This window comes from Leptinotarsa decemlineata, unplaced genomic scaffold (assembly GCF_025532065.1).
Source record: "Leptinotarsa decemlineata unplaced genomic scaffold, Ldec_3_MD MMD2_tig00026354_RagTag_RagTag, whole genome shotgun sequence".
NCBI classification, from domain to species: domain Eukaryota; kingdom Metazoa; phylum Arthropoda; class Insecta; order Coleoptera; family Chrysomelidae; genus Leptinotarsa; species Leptinotarsa decemlineata.
Genome location: NW_027412702.1, coordinates 323,416 through 338,355, shown reverse-complemented (window position 1 = coordinate 338,355; position 14,940 = coordinate 323,416). Strand labels below are relative to the sequence as shown.

The 14,940-nt window shown below is 32.5% G+C and overlaps 2 protein-coding genes across 3 annotated transcripts; one reads left to right on the top strand and one right to left on the bottom strand.

Moving 5' to 3' along the window:
* The first annotated feature begins 2,012 nt into the window (after positions 1–2,012).
* Coq5 (ubiquinone biosynthesis protein COQ3, mitochondrial) lies at positions 2,013–9,275 on the top strand. Of its 2 annotated transcripts, XM_074184550.1 has the most exons (6): positions 2,203–2,342; positions 2,481–4,069; positions 4,275–4,424; positions 4,480–4,813; positions 4,865–4,976; positions 9,085–9,275. In XM_074184550.1, exons 2-6 carry the CDS (start codon positions 3,979–3,981, stop codon positions 9,184–9,186), a joined length of 789 nt encoding a protein of 262 aa, XP_074040651.1. In that variant the 5' UTR covers positions 2,203–2,342; positions 2,481–3,978; the 3' UTR covers positions 9,187–9,275. The 2 variants fall into 2 exon arrangements, with proteins under 2 accessions (XP_023022523.1, XP_074040651.1); XM_023166755.2 differs by lacking the exon at positions 2,481–4,069 and having other exon boundaries at positions 2,013–2,342.
* SmD3 (Small ribonucleoprotein particle protein SmD3) lies at positions 9,201–12,744 on the bottom strand. Its single transcript, XM_023166757.2, has 2 exons — positions 12,269–12,744; positions 9,201–9,496 (listed from the first exon to the last, which is right to left on the bottom strand). The coding sequence occupies exons 1-2, from the start codon at positions 12,576–12,578 to the stop codon at positions 9,396–9,398; spliced, it is 411 nt and encodes a 136-aa protein (XP_023022525.1). The 5' UTR covers positions 12,579–12,744; the 3' UTR covers positions 9,201–9,395.
* Between the last annotated feature and the right edge of the window lie 2,196 nt (positions 12,745–14,940).

The window sequence follows — 14,940 nt, the reverse complement described above, 5'->3', positions numbered from 1 at the left end:
ATTTATATATGTAAACGGGGCATCACACCTAAGACTCACACTAGGATTATCTTCTGAACTTTTCAATTAATTTATTTTAATTTCTTATTTTCATTCTTTTTATTTTTCAGGTTTTTTACTCTGTAGTCATTTTCATTTTGTATTTTGATTATTTTATTCGTTTTATTTCATTTCACGTTTTATTGTTTAATATAATTGATATTTCAGCTATTCATTCTAATTTTATTTGTTCTTTCATAGATTTCCAATCATATTAGACAATGGAAGTCTGAATTAATAATATTCAAGAAGTATCTTCAAGATTTTCCCCCATTAGGAAACTTCATTACTGCAGAATATTTTACCAGCATTACCAACTAAATAAAGTTTTGGCCAGATTGATGCCAAAGATCCATATATACCAACGATACTTTCACTACAGAAATTTTGAATGAATTTTTATTAAACTAACAAATGTAATATTTCGTAGAATGGTCAATACAAAATGTATTGTATGTATTGTCACTTTGTTTTCCTTGAGGAATGCACCGCCACTTTGCGACAATAGTCACCTTTGAATTTGGATACAGTTGAAACTTTTAAAGAATACACATGCGTCATTCATTTGTGAATTGCTTTTATTTTTGAAAATTCACTAAGAGTAAAATATACTCTTTTTATAATTTTGGGTTGATTTCATACTGTTCGTCAACACTTTTTTTATCTTCTGTAAACACATATTTTATATTCATAGACGTAATACATCTTATATGGACTTTGCGTGACGTCATTTCAACATATATTACACCTCGGCCACTGCGTTAAAGTATCATGTGACAAATCAAACCTAAAAATTTTCATATGGAAATATGCAACACGTAACATCGTGACGTTGAATCTGGCATTTAGTGTATGAGTAACGTAAATGACAGGGCGTGAATCTCTTTTTTTTTTTTTCAGTTGTGAAATACAAAATTCTCTCTTCAATAGCCACTCTCTATTCATTATTACGTCACTGTTTACATTCCATTTTTCGACTCCGGTATCTCTCAATTTAAATTTTCAGTATGGAGACATTAGACAGAGCCACTTCCAATTTTAGGTTGACATTAATAATTACGATAGTTATACAATTTATCTCATTATTATTTCTTTATCATGAATGACATCGTAGGTCGAGAGATTTTGACAAAATATTTTACATGTGGAATGGTTCAAAGTGATCACACCAGGGATATTCTATGCGCCAATTAATTTTTATTGTTGTTTTATAATTTCACATGTAATTTGAATTATTAAAGAAAAAGTTAAAAAAAAAACAATTTAAAATGTCAAACGGTCTGAAAATAAAAAAAGGCAGACGACTCACGTTCGTTTAGCTATCTCTCTCTGATGTACTGAGTGGCTATCATCCAAGTAAAAGTTTGTGGTTCTCATTTTCACCGTATATAATATGCTTGTATACGGTGTCATTTTGTACTGTTTCAGATCGTTGTGAACAAATAATCAGAACAGGTTTCAAGATCTCTCCTTTATTAAACGCAAACGTTAATCCGTTTTTCTTTTTCACTTAAAAAAAAATAGACTATATGAAAGTTAATATAGGTTGTTCACGTTATGAAGAGAATGACGTCACAAGATGACAAGTTACGGCGTTGCCAACATGTGCACTATTTCGAACTTTCAAATTTTTTTATACTGATGTATATGTATATATGAAATTGCTATTATCCTTACTCACTTTTAGTATTTGTTGAGATTATTTCGACAATACTTCAGGCATATTGAATATACGCAGGTCTTATCAACAGAAATTATTAGTTCTGAAAAGAAAAGTAAGACAGTTTTCGAGTTTTTTTCGATTCGGCAACGTCTGAAATTTGAGCAACTTACAAAATGAAATGTTACCTAGTTTCATTGCCGTTGAACGCATTTCAGTGGGAATTTTAACGTTGTTATGTTTGATAAACAAAATTACCAAAAATGACGTCATTCTCTTCTTAACGTGAACAACCTATATGTATTTTATCGCTTATTTTATTGATGACGCATCGTATATGAATTCTTTTGTCGTCTCAACTGTAAATGGACTGACAGTCACAGAATACATTCAACATTCTGTGGTTTCTATACAGTACTGTGGTAGAGCCAAAGCCAAAAGGAAAAAGGACCCGAAAATTTGAAGAGCAAGTAGAAGCTGTCAAAAATCAAAATGAAACTGACCAAAAATTTTAAAAAATTCCTCAACAATTCTGGTCAAATTTGTTTTGGAAAAGAATTTAAATTTTTTTCTCAACAAAATGTGGAGAAAAATACCCACTTTGGATTCGAAACAGTCAAAGAAAGTGAAAAAGTACACAAAGGTAGATTTTACAAGTTTGGGCATGTCGCGATTTATAATCAGAAATCATTAATATTAACATTTACAAAAAAGTTTAATTTAATTAATTTCTTGTTTACAAACATAAAACTGTGTATTCTTCTGAATTATTGGTTTTCAGCCCCTCTTCTGTTCAACCTCTATACATCGGATTTCCCAAATACAGAGTAAAAAAATTTGCTATGCGGTCATCATAGCACTGGTAACCAGAGAAAATCACATCCCCATAACAGAAAAAGTCCTGAATAACGACCTTCGTGGATGTTACACAATTATTTCAAAAAATGGAGACATGTTGAATCTCAACAAAACTGAAACGTCACCATTACATCTAAATACTGAAATGCTGAATGAAAATATAAACATAAAACTCGAAAATACCAACCTCAGACATGACGAGTATCTAAAGTACTTAGGCGTAAAACTAGATCACACCCTCTTGTATCGAAAACATCTGGAGAATACTGCTGCCAAAATTGAAACGTAATAATATAATTCAAAAACTCAGTGGTAGTACTTCGGGTACCATTGCAACAACAGCACACACTTCATCTATTGCCCTAGTATTCTCTGTGGCTGAGAACTGAGCTCTAGTCCGGACTAATAATTGCCACACCAAACTCATTGATTTATTTATTTATGTACACGGGTAATCCCCATGAGGAAAAATAAATAATACAAATACAGTATTTCCTTAAAACTAACTTGACCTCAATGTAGACATACCTTTATCAATGTAAATATATAAAATTTAAATGGTATAAACTTAAAATTATCATCCTAGCTGGTTATCTTTTGAATTCTATCACTACACTCAGTCGGTAGCCAGGCGGTTCGACGTGGGTGCTTTGTTCACTCACTCGAATTGACTGCCGTGTTGGTCGGTGGTTCAAGCCCTAGTCTGAACGATTGATTTTCACTTGCTATCGTCCAACCCGTGTTAGGAATCACACGTTTAAAAGGTAAGACCTCGTTAATCCTTCGCTCGCATAAGTTTTGACTTCTGAGGGTTTTCGTTCGTAGGAATGCGACAGCTGGTTAACGGAAAAACAGATTTTTTTTAAACAAATTTTAAACTGTTTTCTCAAAGTATTCAGTGAAATTTCTATAATGTCACAATTAAGACGGTTGGCTTCTCGCATAAACCATGACATGTGTGAGAAGTATCCGTAGTTAGTATGATGATTATGGACAGCAAAAATATTTTTGTTCCTAGTTGAACGAACAGGAACTTGGAATGAGACTTGATGTAATGAGTTTGATTTCTGAAACTATTGAGTCAACACCCCACATACTGGCTAACAGTGCTGTGTAATGCATCACCCCTGATCTCCATAGCAATGAAGGTCAACTGCATGAATTAAGGAATATTATGGCAAACCATAATTAGATAATTTTCCACAATTGTAGTGTATTTGACCAAAATCAAGAAAGCCACCCACAAATACAGCTAAGCAACTTCAAAACCAAAATCACGACTAGACAACACTGAAGTCTTGATTGGAACCAAAAGACAAATGACTAACTACGGACCCGGTTTGCAGGCTGCACCTGTAATATTTCAGAAAGCAAATTAATCTATAAACAATGGACCGCAATGAATTGAATACGGACTGGACATGGCAAATGTGCCGCTTCACAAGTGGGGAAAAGCAGTTTCAGTGGAATACGATTACGATACCCCTAGGCAGACGATCCATCACATCCATGGTGAGAGTCCCCTGCGGGCATACGTGGGGAACTGGTCTGACTTCCCCGTCCACATTGAAATGGATTTTAAATATCAATATCAGTTATTTTAAGTATTTTTGTATATACTTACTTCTTTAATTTTATGATCGTGCTATATTATTTTAATGTTGAATGTGAGATCATAAGTTAAAACCTACCTGAATAAAAATTAATTGGTTTTCAGTACACAAGGTTTTCGAAAATGTTGCAATGGACTATGATGTTATGAATGATGCAATGTCTTTAGGGATACATAGAATCTGGAAGGACTATTTTATGTGTAAACTGCATCCAACAAATAATACAAAATTGCTAGATGTAGCTGGAGGAACAGGTTCATACCCATCTTCATTTGCAAATGAAAAAACATTGACAATGTTGAATTTCAGGTGACATTGCATTCCGATTTCTGAATTCAGTCAAAAATAATCAATTGAAAGACTGCCATGTTACTGTTTGTGATATAAATGCAAACATGCTTGAAGTTGGCAAAATTCGAAGTGTTAATCTTAAACATAGTCCCAATAACATCACCTGGAAAGAGGGTAATGCAGAGATGCTACCTTTTCATGACAAGGCGTTCAATGCTTACACCATAGCGTTTGGTATTAGAAATTGTACTCATATTGATAAAGTCTTAGAAGAAGCCTATAGAGTACTTCAACCTGGAGGGCGTTTCATGTGCTTAGAATTCAGTCATTTAGAAAACTCTACAGCACAATGGTAGATAATAACAATAAAGATGACTTCCTGTATTAACAGTTTAATTTTTAGGATATATGATCAGTATAGTTTTCAAATGATACCAGTTCTAGGACAAGTCATTGCTGGCCAGTGGAAACCTTATCAGTATTTGGTGGAAAGTATTAGACAGTTCCCTCATCAGGTATGATTTTTTTGAATCTCATAGTAGTTTAGTTGATCGGAATTGAATCCTCCTGAAAGATTGAAAAAATTTTTGTGATAGTAAGTCCAATAAATTATCCATGATGAAAATATTGAACAACATTTTATACAATTCACAAAATTGGTCATCTTATATTGTGCGTTAGACATGCCATAGAAAGCTGTGTTTCTGTTTTGTGAGAAAAATTCAAAGGCAACATATAATTATCATCTCAATACTTTCACTACCATAACTATTTCAAACATTACACAATTATTTCAAACAGATACACTTTTTTTTCAGCAAAAAACCTTATCGATGATTTACTGTTAACTCATGTCCAGAATTTAAAAAGCTGACCTGTTTTTTAAATTTTAATTTCTTGTCGTAGACTTGGCAACGTCAATGACTGAAATATTTCCATCTCTTGATATTTTCATAAAGTATTATCAAATCAGTATCGACAAATAAAGTATAGCTGTCTTTGCCTTCCTTGAACTTTATGTATCTCATGTACCTATCAATCATATATCTTGGGTTAATAGTAAAGCTAATTATAAAGTATTTTATTTTGATATCGGTCTCTAGGGACAACCTAAAATATCTGTTGAAAATCTGTTCAAATAGATTTATCAGTTATCCAGTTGTCGCCTCCCTACAAACCACCAAAATCAAAATTTGTGCGACTTAGGAATTAACAAGATCTTACCTTTCAATGTTCGATCCTAGCACATTCAAAGAATGTCACTCAGTTGAAGCTCTGATTATTCAAGGAGGTACTATTTAATTATTTAAATGTATCCTCAATATGGTCACAATAAAATATAGCTATAAAATATAGTATATTTCTACACCTACATGTGTGTAGAAACTGCCCTTCACAAACAATGTTGCCGTATCCATACGTCTCTGCTCCTTCATGCCTACAGATCAAGCTGAGTGGTGATGTGGTGGCATGCTACTGTTTGCTCATAAAATAAACCCTGAATTTTACTGGGCAATAATTCAATGAATGAATTTCCATTTCAAACAACTTGATACACTTTTAAGGGATACAAATCTATGCAGTTTATAGCCAAATTGGGTTTTCCACAAGGTTCCAACCTCAGACATCTGTTGTTCCAACTATTTATCAATAGTCTTGTGGAAAACATTGAATTGGCTCATTGCTAATAATTCGCAAAGATTTTCACAGATTACAAAATGAATATATAAAGTCGCATAGTGGTCGAAAAATAAATTTTTATATCTATAAGATGGGTGGAGTCAATTCAAATCTATCATGTGGAATAAATATAATGCATAAGGCGTTAAAGTTGCATGGATTTGTTGTCCTTCACTCTAGACCAGGGGTCTCCAAACTACGGCCCGCGGGCCAAATCCGGCCCGCCAGTGTCATCAATCCGGCCCGCCAGTGTCATCAATCCGGCCCGCCAGTTCAATCCGGCCCGCCAGTGTCATCAATCCGGCCCGCGACAGCCAATGATTTACTGTCATCAATCTGGCCCGCGACAGCCAATGATTATCTAATTGTTGTTACTATTGCTGTGATAAGTTGAAGAAAACACAGAATGATAATTACTCGGTTTTATTTACTTGCAAGGTAAAACTTAACGACAGAAATGACGACAAAGAAAACTTAACTTAAGTATCTAAGTTTAAGCATATTAATAACTAACAAATAATTGAAATTAATCACAGTAAAACAAAAAAACTAATGAGATTTATGTAATTGTGATTTTCCACCGACAATACTTTGTAGTTGTGGATCAATTTTACGTGTAGCAATTATCAAAAGAAATTTAAGATGCTCATCGGTTAATTGAGATCTGTAAACATTCTTTGTGTACTTCATCTTGGAAAACGTTTTCTCACACAAGTAAGTAGTATCAAAAACAGAAAACAACCACGAGCAAATTTATGCAAACCATCAAATTGTTCCAGTGGAAGACTCTTATAAAATTCCAACAAAGATGAATTTTGATATTTGTTCTTAAGCATATCACTGCACCGTAAATCAATAATTTCCATTTGGACTTCCAGAGCCAGAATTTCAATGTCAGAATCAAAAGGATTTTGAAAAAGCTTAATTTCATTCGCAATGACATCAAAATCTGAAAAACGAGTATCAAAATTTATCTTCAAAGCACTCAAAGTTTCGATTGCAAAATTGACGGGAAATTCAGTCTCAGTAGTGTGGCTGAATATTTCACATGTTTCAAAATGTGTGAAACATATTTTAAGTAATTGCGATTGAAATAGTATTATTTTCTGCCTGAAGGATTTGATAGTGGTGTATAAATCAGGGAGAAGCTGATTTTCTCCTTGCAATCTCAAATTCAGTTCGTTCATATGATTTGTCAAATCGACACTTCCACATCCATTCACTATTTTCTAAATCGGCAAAAGGGCGCTGCTTCTCATTTAAAAAAAATTCGATCTCTGCTCGAAGTTCAAAAAAGCGCTTAAGGACTTTTCCGCAACTAAGCCAGCGTACGGCAGTATGATATGGTAAATCATTTTCTCCAATCTGTTGAATAAACTCGTGGAATTGTCGGTGATTCAGCCCAGTGGATCTGATGAAGTTAACAACTGATATGACTGGTTTTAGAACTTCAGACATATCCAAACATTTTCCTTACAAGGACTGTTGATGAATGATACAATGTAAGACTAATGGTTTTGAACCACCATCATTTTCTACAGCCTTTGACACAAGTGCAACCACTCCTTTATTTTTACCATACATATTTTTGCCTCCATCAGTTGTTATAGATTTCAAATTTCTCCATCGAAGATTCTTTTTATTAATGGCATTTTCAATTCCCTTAAAAATATCTGCCCCAGTTTTCGTGCCGTGAATACTATCAATATCAAGAAGTTCTTCATACACTTCATAGCTTTTATCTACTCCTCGAATAAAAATCAACACCTGAGCAGTATCTGACACATCTGTTGACTCATCCAATGCCAGAGAAAACCACTCATGATGTCCATTTTTGTCAGACAGTTGAGATGATATATTTTCTGCGATGTCTTGAACCCTCCGAGCCACGGTGTTTGCTGACAAACTGACACTTTTAAATAAATTTACCTTTTCCGGGCATATTTCTTCGGCTACTGCAATCAAGCATTCTTTTATCATTTCTCCATCGATGAATGGTTTGCCACGTTTTCTGATTTCAAGAGCCACACGAAAGCTGGCGCTAGTTGCAGACTCTTGTTCAGTATTCGCTTTGGTAAACAAAGAGCGAAGAGTCAAGCTGTGTTTTTCTATAAAATGCAAGATGCATTCATATGCTAGTAAAGCTGTGATCTATTAGAGAAGGGAAGCATTTCAGTCAGTAAAATGTTCTCTGACAATGAAGTTGTATTTGTTTGAAAAAAGTGAGCTCAAAGTGACAAGTGTTTGTGGTGTTAGAAGTAGTGCTATCATCCATTAAATTAAGTATGTTATAAGTTCTTTCCACCTGAATATTTATTTCAATACACAAGCGTGGAATGCATTGCCTTTGAGTATTTTTTAAATATTATACATCCTCAAATGGTAATCAACTACAACAATTTAGCCGAGGAAGCATAAAATTAACAATTTGAGCAGCACTTCATAGAAATTTTTGATGAAGGCAAGTGGTGAGTAAAGATTCATATCGATTCATAAATTACTGTTTGGAGCCGCACTACGTGCAGGTCAACTTGAAACTATGGCTTACTCAATGATGCTGTTCGACTTTTAGCTCACACAAGTTTCGACTTCTGAGGGTTGTCGTTCGTAGGGGTGCGACAGCTGGTCAACGGAAAAAACAGAACAGAACAGATATAACTATACCATTTTCACACTATATACATATTTAATTTTATATTTACAATATTATACGCAGATTTTCTAAATTGTAAATGTGTATATTTTGATATGTAAATATGATATAAAAAAGTGAGATCTAAACAAAGGTATATCAATGTTTACACACTATTCATTAATAGTGATCAGAATTGTATGCCATTAGATCACAAATCGATGTTGTATATGTATTTATCATCAAGATTTCTATTCTTAAAAAATAAGTGAAATTTCGAGTTTTCTTTTAATAACTCAATTTTATTTCAGGACGATTTCAAATTAATGATAGAAGAAGCTGGTTTCCGCCAAGTGACATATGAGAATTTGACTTTAGGGGTGGTAGCAATACATTCAGGTTTCAAGTTATGAGAAAATCAACAGAATTATCAAATGAAACTTTATTTAAATAATCAATTGTTATGCACATTTCGAAAATACATCAATGTTTTGTTTTACAATCTTTTGTCAATTTGTGTTTTCACACTTGGAATATTTTTTATAGTAAATGACAAAAACATGCAAGTTCCTCCTTACAAATATATTATCAAACTATTTACACAGACATAAATGAGTGTTCCTTATCTTCCACGACCGGTAGGTGCACCACCTTGCTGGTTCTGCCAAGTACCTCCCCGACCACCACGCATCTGAGGCTGCTGCCCCCGTCCTCTTCCCCGAGCTATAAGAACAAATATTTTATTGTAATCACAACAGTAACTCAAGATTATATTTATAAAAGCATTGAAAATATAAACCACTCCATTCTGTATCCTATCAACAGAGAGAATGATTTAAAAGGGTTCGTGCTCTCTGTAAATATATGAGAAAAACTGTATTGAGTAATTTCACCACTTTGCAATAATAATAAATAATCTTCTGAGGCATATCGAATACAGGTACAAGTCTAAACAACATGAAGAATTGAAAACAATATTATTTGTTCCACAACAGAACTAATAGAAATTGTTTGAAACAACTATTCCATATATTACTGGGCCATCTTTCAAAAGGTAAGGGAGATGTGCCTAATAGCAAAAAATTATATTTTCCATAATATGTCTTCTCAAAAATCCGTCTGAATATCAAAATCTATTTTGTTGTTTAGATTAAAAGTTTTTTTCTGTGAATGATATCTGTAAAATGTAACCTCTACACTATTCCCAATCACCAGAAATGCAATACTGAAGAAAACTGTACTCCTCAAGATGCCAACTTGGTTGGTGAGACACCTTCGTGAAGAGAATTGCACTTCTGTAATTCAATTCATGTGAATGTTATTATTTCGAGAGTGCTTTTTTCCAGTTTGTATCTGAAAGAAACTTCTGTGCATGATCTACACATCCTTGTTGAGTTCATTTCGAAATTATTTGCTTCCTTCCTTCTGAAATGTTTCACTTTTTTTTGTATAAAGATGGAAGAGTAGAAAGTCAAAAAAAATTTCTAAAAATTATTTTGTCGTCTTGCTTGATAAATTCTTTGATATTAAATCATTGATTTTTTATGTCAATAATCTATAATCTTGAAAAGTGATCTTTTTTTTTCAAATAAGTGGAGAGTACAAAATATAATAGATAAATTCAAAGTGGATAGTGCATGAAGTAAGTAGGTGCTGTATAACAGTAGGATTATTATTATTGAAAATTATATTGATTGAAAATATCGGATGACAGACTCTGATGGTGACACTAAATTTGTTTCATTCCTTAAAGAAACTTCTTGAATTTAGTAGAAATCTATCATAAGATTCTTTCTTTGTTCTGATCAAATCATTATTATATACTTGCTTTGAATTTTTATAAACTTCGTAGTCATTTGGACTGTTAGTAAATTTGCAGATAGTACTAACAGCAGATAACATCTCTCTTATATATCTCAAGTTATCATTGAACCATCTAACTGGCGGTTTATACCTTTCATGACATTTTTTAAATGGAAAATTCCATTCAAGTGGTGGGTTAATGAATCAATAAGCTCCAAGGCCACGATATTGTCACATTCCAAGAATTACCAAAACTCTAACTGCAGAGCTCTATTGAAAGATATAATGTTGTCACAATGTTACATTATAAATGTAAACTGATGGTATTGTTAATGTTCACACCTTGTTTGACGTGTCTCATGTTGTTGTAAACACTATCTGAGGAGATTAATAAAAGTATCTATCTATTTACATGTAGATGAAGTTGAAGTTATTTGAGTGTCTGTTATAACAGGGTTCCCAACTAAATTTATCAAACTAACTAAATTATTAACAAAAAATGAGTTATTTCTGAATACAAATATTAAATCTTGGTTTCAAGCAAGAAGTTTCAAAATAACTGGTAATTTATTATAAACAATAACCCTATAAGAGTAATTTTCTTTTTTCATATTTAGTATTAATTTTATTGGTAATAAGATTACTGAATTTCCTAGTAATGCACTGAATTTTGGAATTGAATTTTCATTTGTATAAATAACAGAATGAATACATATTTACATTTTATACAAGATGATATATTGAGAATTTCATTTTCAAGATATAAGTGGAATAACGGAATGGTAGTTTGAATACACATTTGATTGTTATATTTGCAAAGCTTTCAAGAAAAGTATGATTAAGACTTGATAATTCCTCTTACTGAATATTGAAATGTTGAATGAATCAAGGTGAAATATATCAATTTGAGATTTTTTTATAATATTCAATATGTTTTTCCATTGAATAAATACTATTAGATCTCTAATTAATTTTGACTTTGTTATGAACTTGCTACTCATCACTTTTCCCTGAATAAACTAGGGTTTTATCATCTGCAAAAGTTTTAGGCTATCCTTTATGTACAACAATGTATTACATAGAATATTGTTTACAAAAACTATAAATTGATGGATATAGCAGTTACTATGAGGTAGGAGATCATCATGAAACATCGTTTCGTTTGAATCCTTTTAGGATGAAACTGCAATAATATTAGCTACAAATACAAGTGGTATAAAAAACCTACGAAGTTTCATTTCTCATTTTTCACCAATAGATTTCCTTTTGCTTTCAATTATTCTGAATTCACCAGAGTTTTTAGAAAAGTTTACATTCTTTGTTTGCATATGAACTACGTTCATTGACCAAAGTAGTAAAATTATTATATACATGAGTTATTTATTAAATTTCAGTTTTTATCATCTAATGATAATGACTTGGTTAGCGAAATGTGTGTTTAGAGTGTTTTTGTTTTGGTGAGAGAAATATATTTTCAATAAATAAATATAGTAAACGAAAGTTTCAAGTATTTTTCTCATGATTCCTCAATTGACATAACCATTTTATTTATTAACTACCTGAAATAAACAATAAACATTTAAGTGAAGTTCCCTTAAATACATCAGTGGTAACCGCTCCCAAATCATATTCCCAATTCATATAAAACTCAGAAAACAAAATATTAAGAAAAGAAAAGGAATATCAAAATACCTTGTGCTCTAAGTATTGCAGATTTTCCTCTCCCTGCAGTTCCCGCTTTCGTCTGCTTTTTAAACATTGGAGCATTCTTCAACATATCCGGTAGAATAAGAAATCTGATTTTTGATCCTCTGATATAAACATTTTCTAACTGGGCTACCCTGCCATCTCGGTATGTAACAGTGATTTGTGTCATTTGACAATTCATATTATCTTCAGCTTCTATTAGTTTTCCTCTGTAGACTTCACCGGTAATAGTTTCACAGGTTACAATATGACCTTCGGCTTCATGAAGAACTTTAATAGGAACACCAATAGACATTTTGGTTAACTGGAGATGGAATTCTCACACAATTTATGTGAAATTGTAGACAAATTTATAGATGACCGAAGATTCAGAAATATTTACTTTATTCGTCAATTTGAGAAACATTGGCGGCTTGGATACACACTCCTGTCATCTGTCAATGTTTTAACATGTAAACATGAATTGTTTCAATGACACAATATCAACGTTTTCCAATGATAAATCCAGTGCCAAAAGTGAATAATTTATATTTTATGTTCATATCACAAGACATCACATAATTTTAGCACAATCTTCGAGGTCATGCGGCTTCGGTGTTTGAAAGGATGGTGACGCATGAAAAAAAAAACAAAATTTGAATTATTTTTATGGTCTTCAACTCAGAGTACACGAGTCTTCAACGAGTAGTAATGAAGAAATTGAAATGAGTATCAAAATGCCCGTGGCAAGAAATGAAAACTTTCAACACATATGACAATAAATTTCAGAATGAACAGAATAAGCTGATCACAAGTAAATCGTTTTTCTTTCGGTATTGACGGAATTTCAGAAGGATAAAAACAGCATGCGAGTTGACTGATGAAGTCAGATACGACATTTTTTATTCAAAAAATCTAACACGCGGAGATAAACTTCAACTTATTAGTCTCACGTATGAATGATTTTCCATTGATTTGAATTTATGTTAGACAATTGACGAGAATGTGGTAAAATATAATATTTGAGTTATTTTGGTTACATATTGTCATAAATAGATCAAACTAGAAATTGGCTTTAATCAACAAAATACAACATGACAGATAAGTACAATTATAATTTCTACAATAAATATAGATGCAGGATGGAATAAATATACGTGAATTTCATCACAAATATATTTTTCTTTGTAAGTTTCTTATGCATTTTGAGTTGATACTATAATCATCTTCAACAATAGTAGAACTGCAATTAGTAATAATTCATTCACCAATAAATTGATAGATGTAGTCGTAACTACGTGGTAGAAGATCATCACGAAAGTTAAAAAATAAAACTTCATATATTTTTTTTACCACTTTTACTTGTATCTAACGTTACTGTAGTTTCGTCCTGTACGGACATTTAGAAACGAATACAATATTGTAATATTTATTCATTGTTTATTCTGATTTTATGATGTACTGTTTGGGACCTTTGGTGTAGTAATGAATATTACTGGAGTTTTTTCCCAACATCAAATCGTTATTTTTACACCTCGACACGTGTTTCGATCACAAAGTGATCATTTTCAAGAGAAAGATGATCACTTGGTGATCGGAACACATGTCGAGGTGTAAAAATAACGATTTGGTGTTGGGAAAAACTCCAGTAATATTTATTCTGATTTTGTTGAATTCATAATGATTTGTTTCCAAAAAGTTCATTTAGATCGAACTAATAATCATTTCTGTCGAACTGTAACATTAAAATAATTACAAAATGATATAGTGGTGTTTTTCAATGACGTGCTGAAATTTATGTTCCATTGGAACTGCACCAATACAGAATTTTGAGAGAAATCGTGTAGTCTCAATGCGACACGAGGGCACCAGTAGTTTCATCAATCTCATGTATATAACCTGTGTCTATGCTGTATTCGAGTTTACACCACTGACATAATAAGGTTATGTCGATGGTTCACACCACAGAACTATAACTTATGTGGTACCCACTAGTGCAAGTGTTTTATTTATACAGAATAGCCATTCTCCTCTAAGTTATAGTTCTGTGGCTTACACCCAGAGAACCCAAGGAAGGAAGAAACTACGAAAATTCTTGCCGCGAGAGAGCGCTGAGGGGCGTGAAGTCAGTTCGCGTGGTTTTTTCGTTATTCACATATTATGGATAAAATGAAATTATTTGAATTATGCGACAGGGAGCTGAGAGCAGAAAGGATGTTTGAAGCTAGCGATACTATGGCAAAATGTATTAAGCAGTAATGTAACAAATCCTAATGTGAATGTGAAAAGAATAATATGCAAACAATAAAAATTAGGATATAGTAATGAAGATAAATAATGAAAGGAAATGCAGGGAATAAATTATTTCAAATCAAAGTACTTCACGACGTTTCGATTGTTAGTATCCACAATCGACTTCGGTTAAAAACAGGGTTGTCTTTGGGAAAAAGGTTTTTGGCTTCCTACTTTCCCATCTTTATACAAAAATGTGAGAATCGACCAAATAAACAAAGAAAGCAATCAATTTCAAAATGAATTCTTCACAAAAATGTGTAATTTTGCATAGAAATAAGTAAAAATAAGAAAAAGCGCCCCCGAAACCACTAATTCAATATAAACATTGTATTACACGAAAGAAAAAATACTCTCAAAACAACTACTTTTATGTGAACATTGAA

What these genes read in the sequence shown, in the direction of transcription:
- SmD3 (XM_023166757.2), bottom strand. Translation starts at nt 12,578, where the DNA reads ATGTCTATTGGTGTTCCTATTAAAGTTCTTCATGAAGCCGAAGGTCAT. An exon ending in TGCAATACTTAGAGCACAAG is followed by an intron (nt 9,497 to 12,268) that starts GTATTTTGATAT and finishes TTGTTCTTATAG; the next exon opens with CTCGGGGAAGAGGACGGGGG.
- Coq5 (XM_023166755.2), top strand. Translation starts at nt 2,192, where the DNA reads ATGAAACTGACCAAAAATTTTAAAAAATTCCTCAACAATTCTGGTCAA. An exon ending in AGATGTAGCTGGAGGAACAG is followed by an intron (nt 4,425 to 4,479) that starts GTTCATACCCAT and finishes GTTGAATTTCAG; the next exon opens with GTGACATTGCATTCCGATTT. An exon ending in TTAGACAGTTCCCTCATCAG is followed by an intron (nt 4,977 to 9,084) that starts GTATGATTTTTT and finishes ATTTTATTTCAG; the next exon opens with GACGATTTCAAATTAATGAT.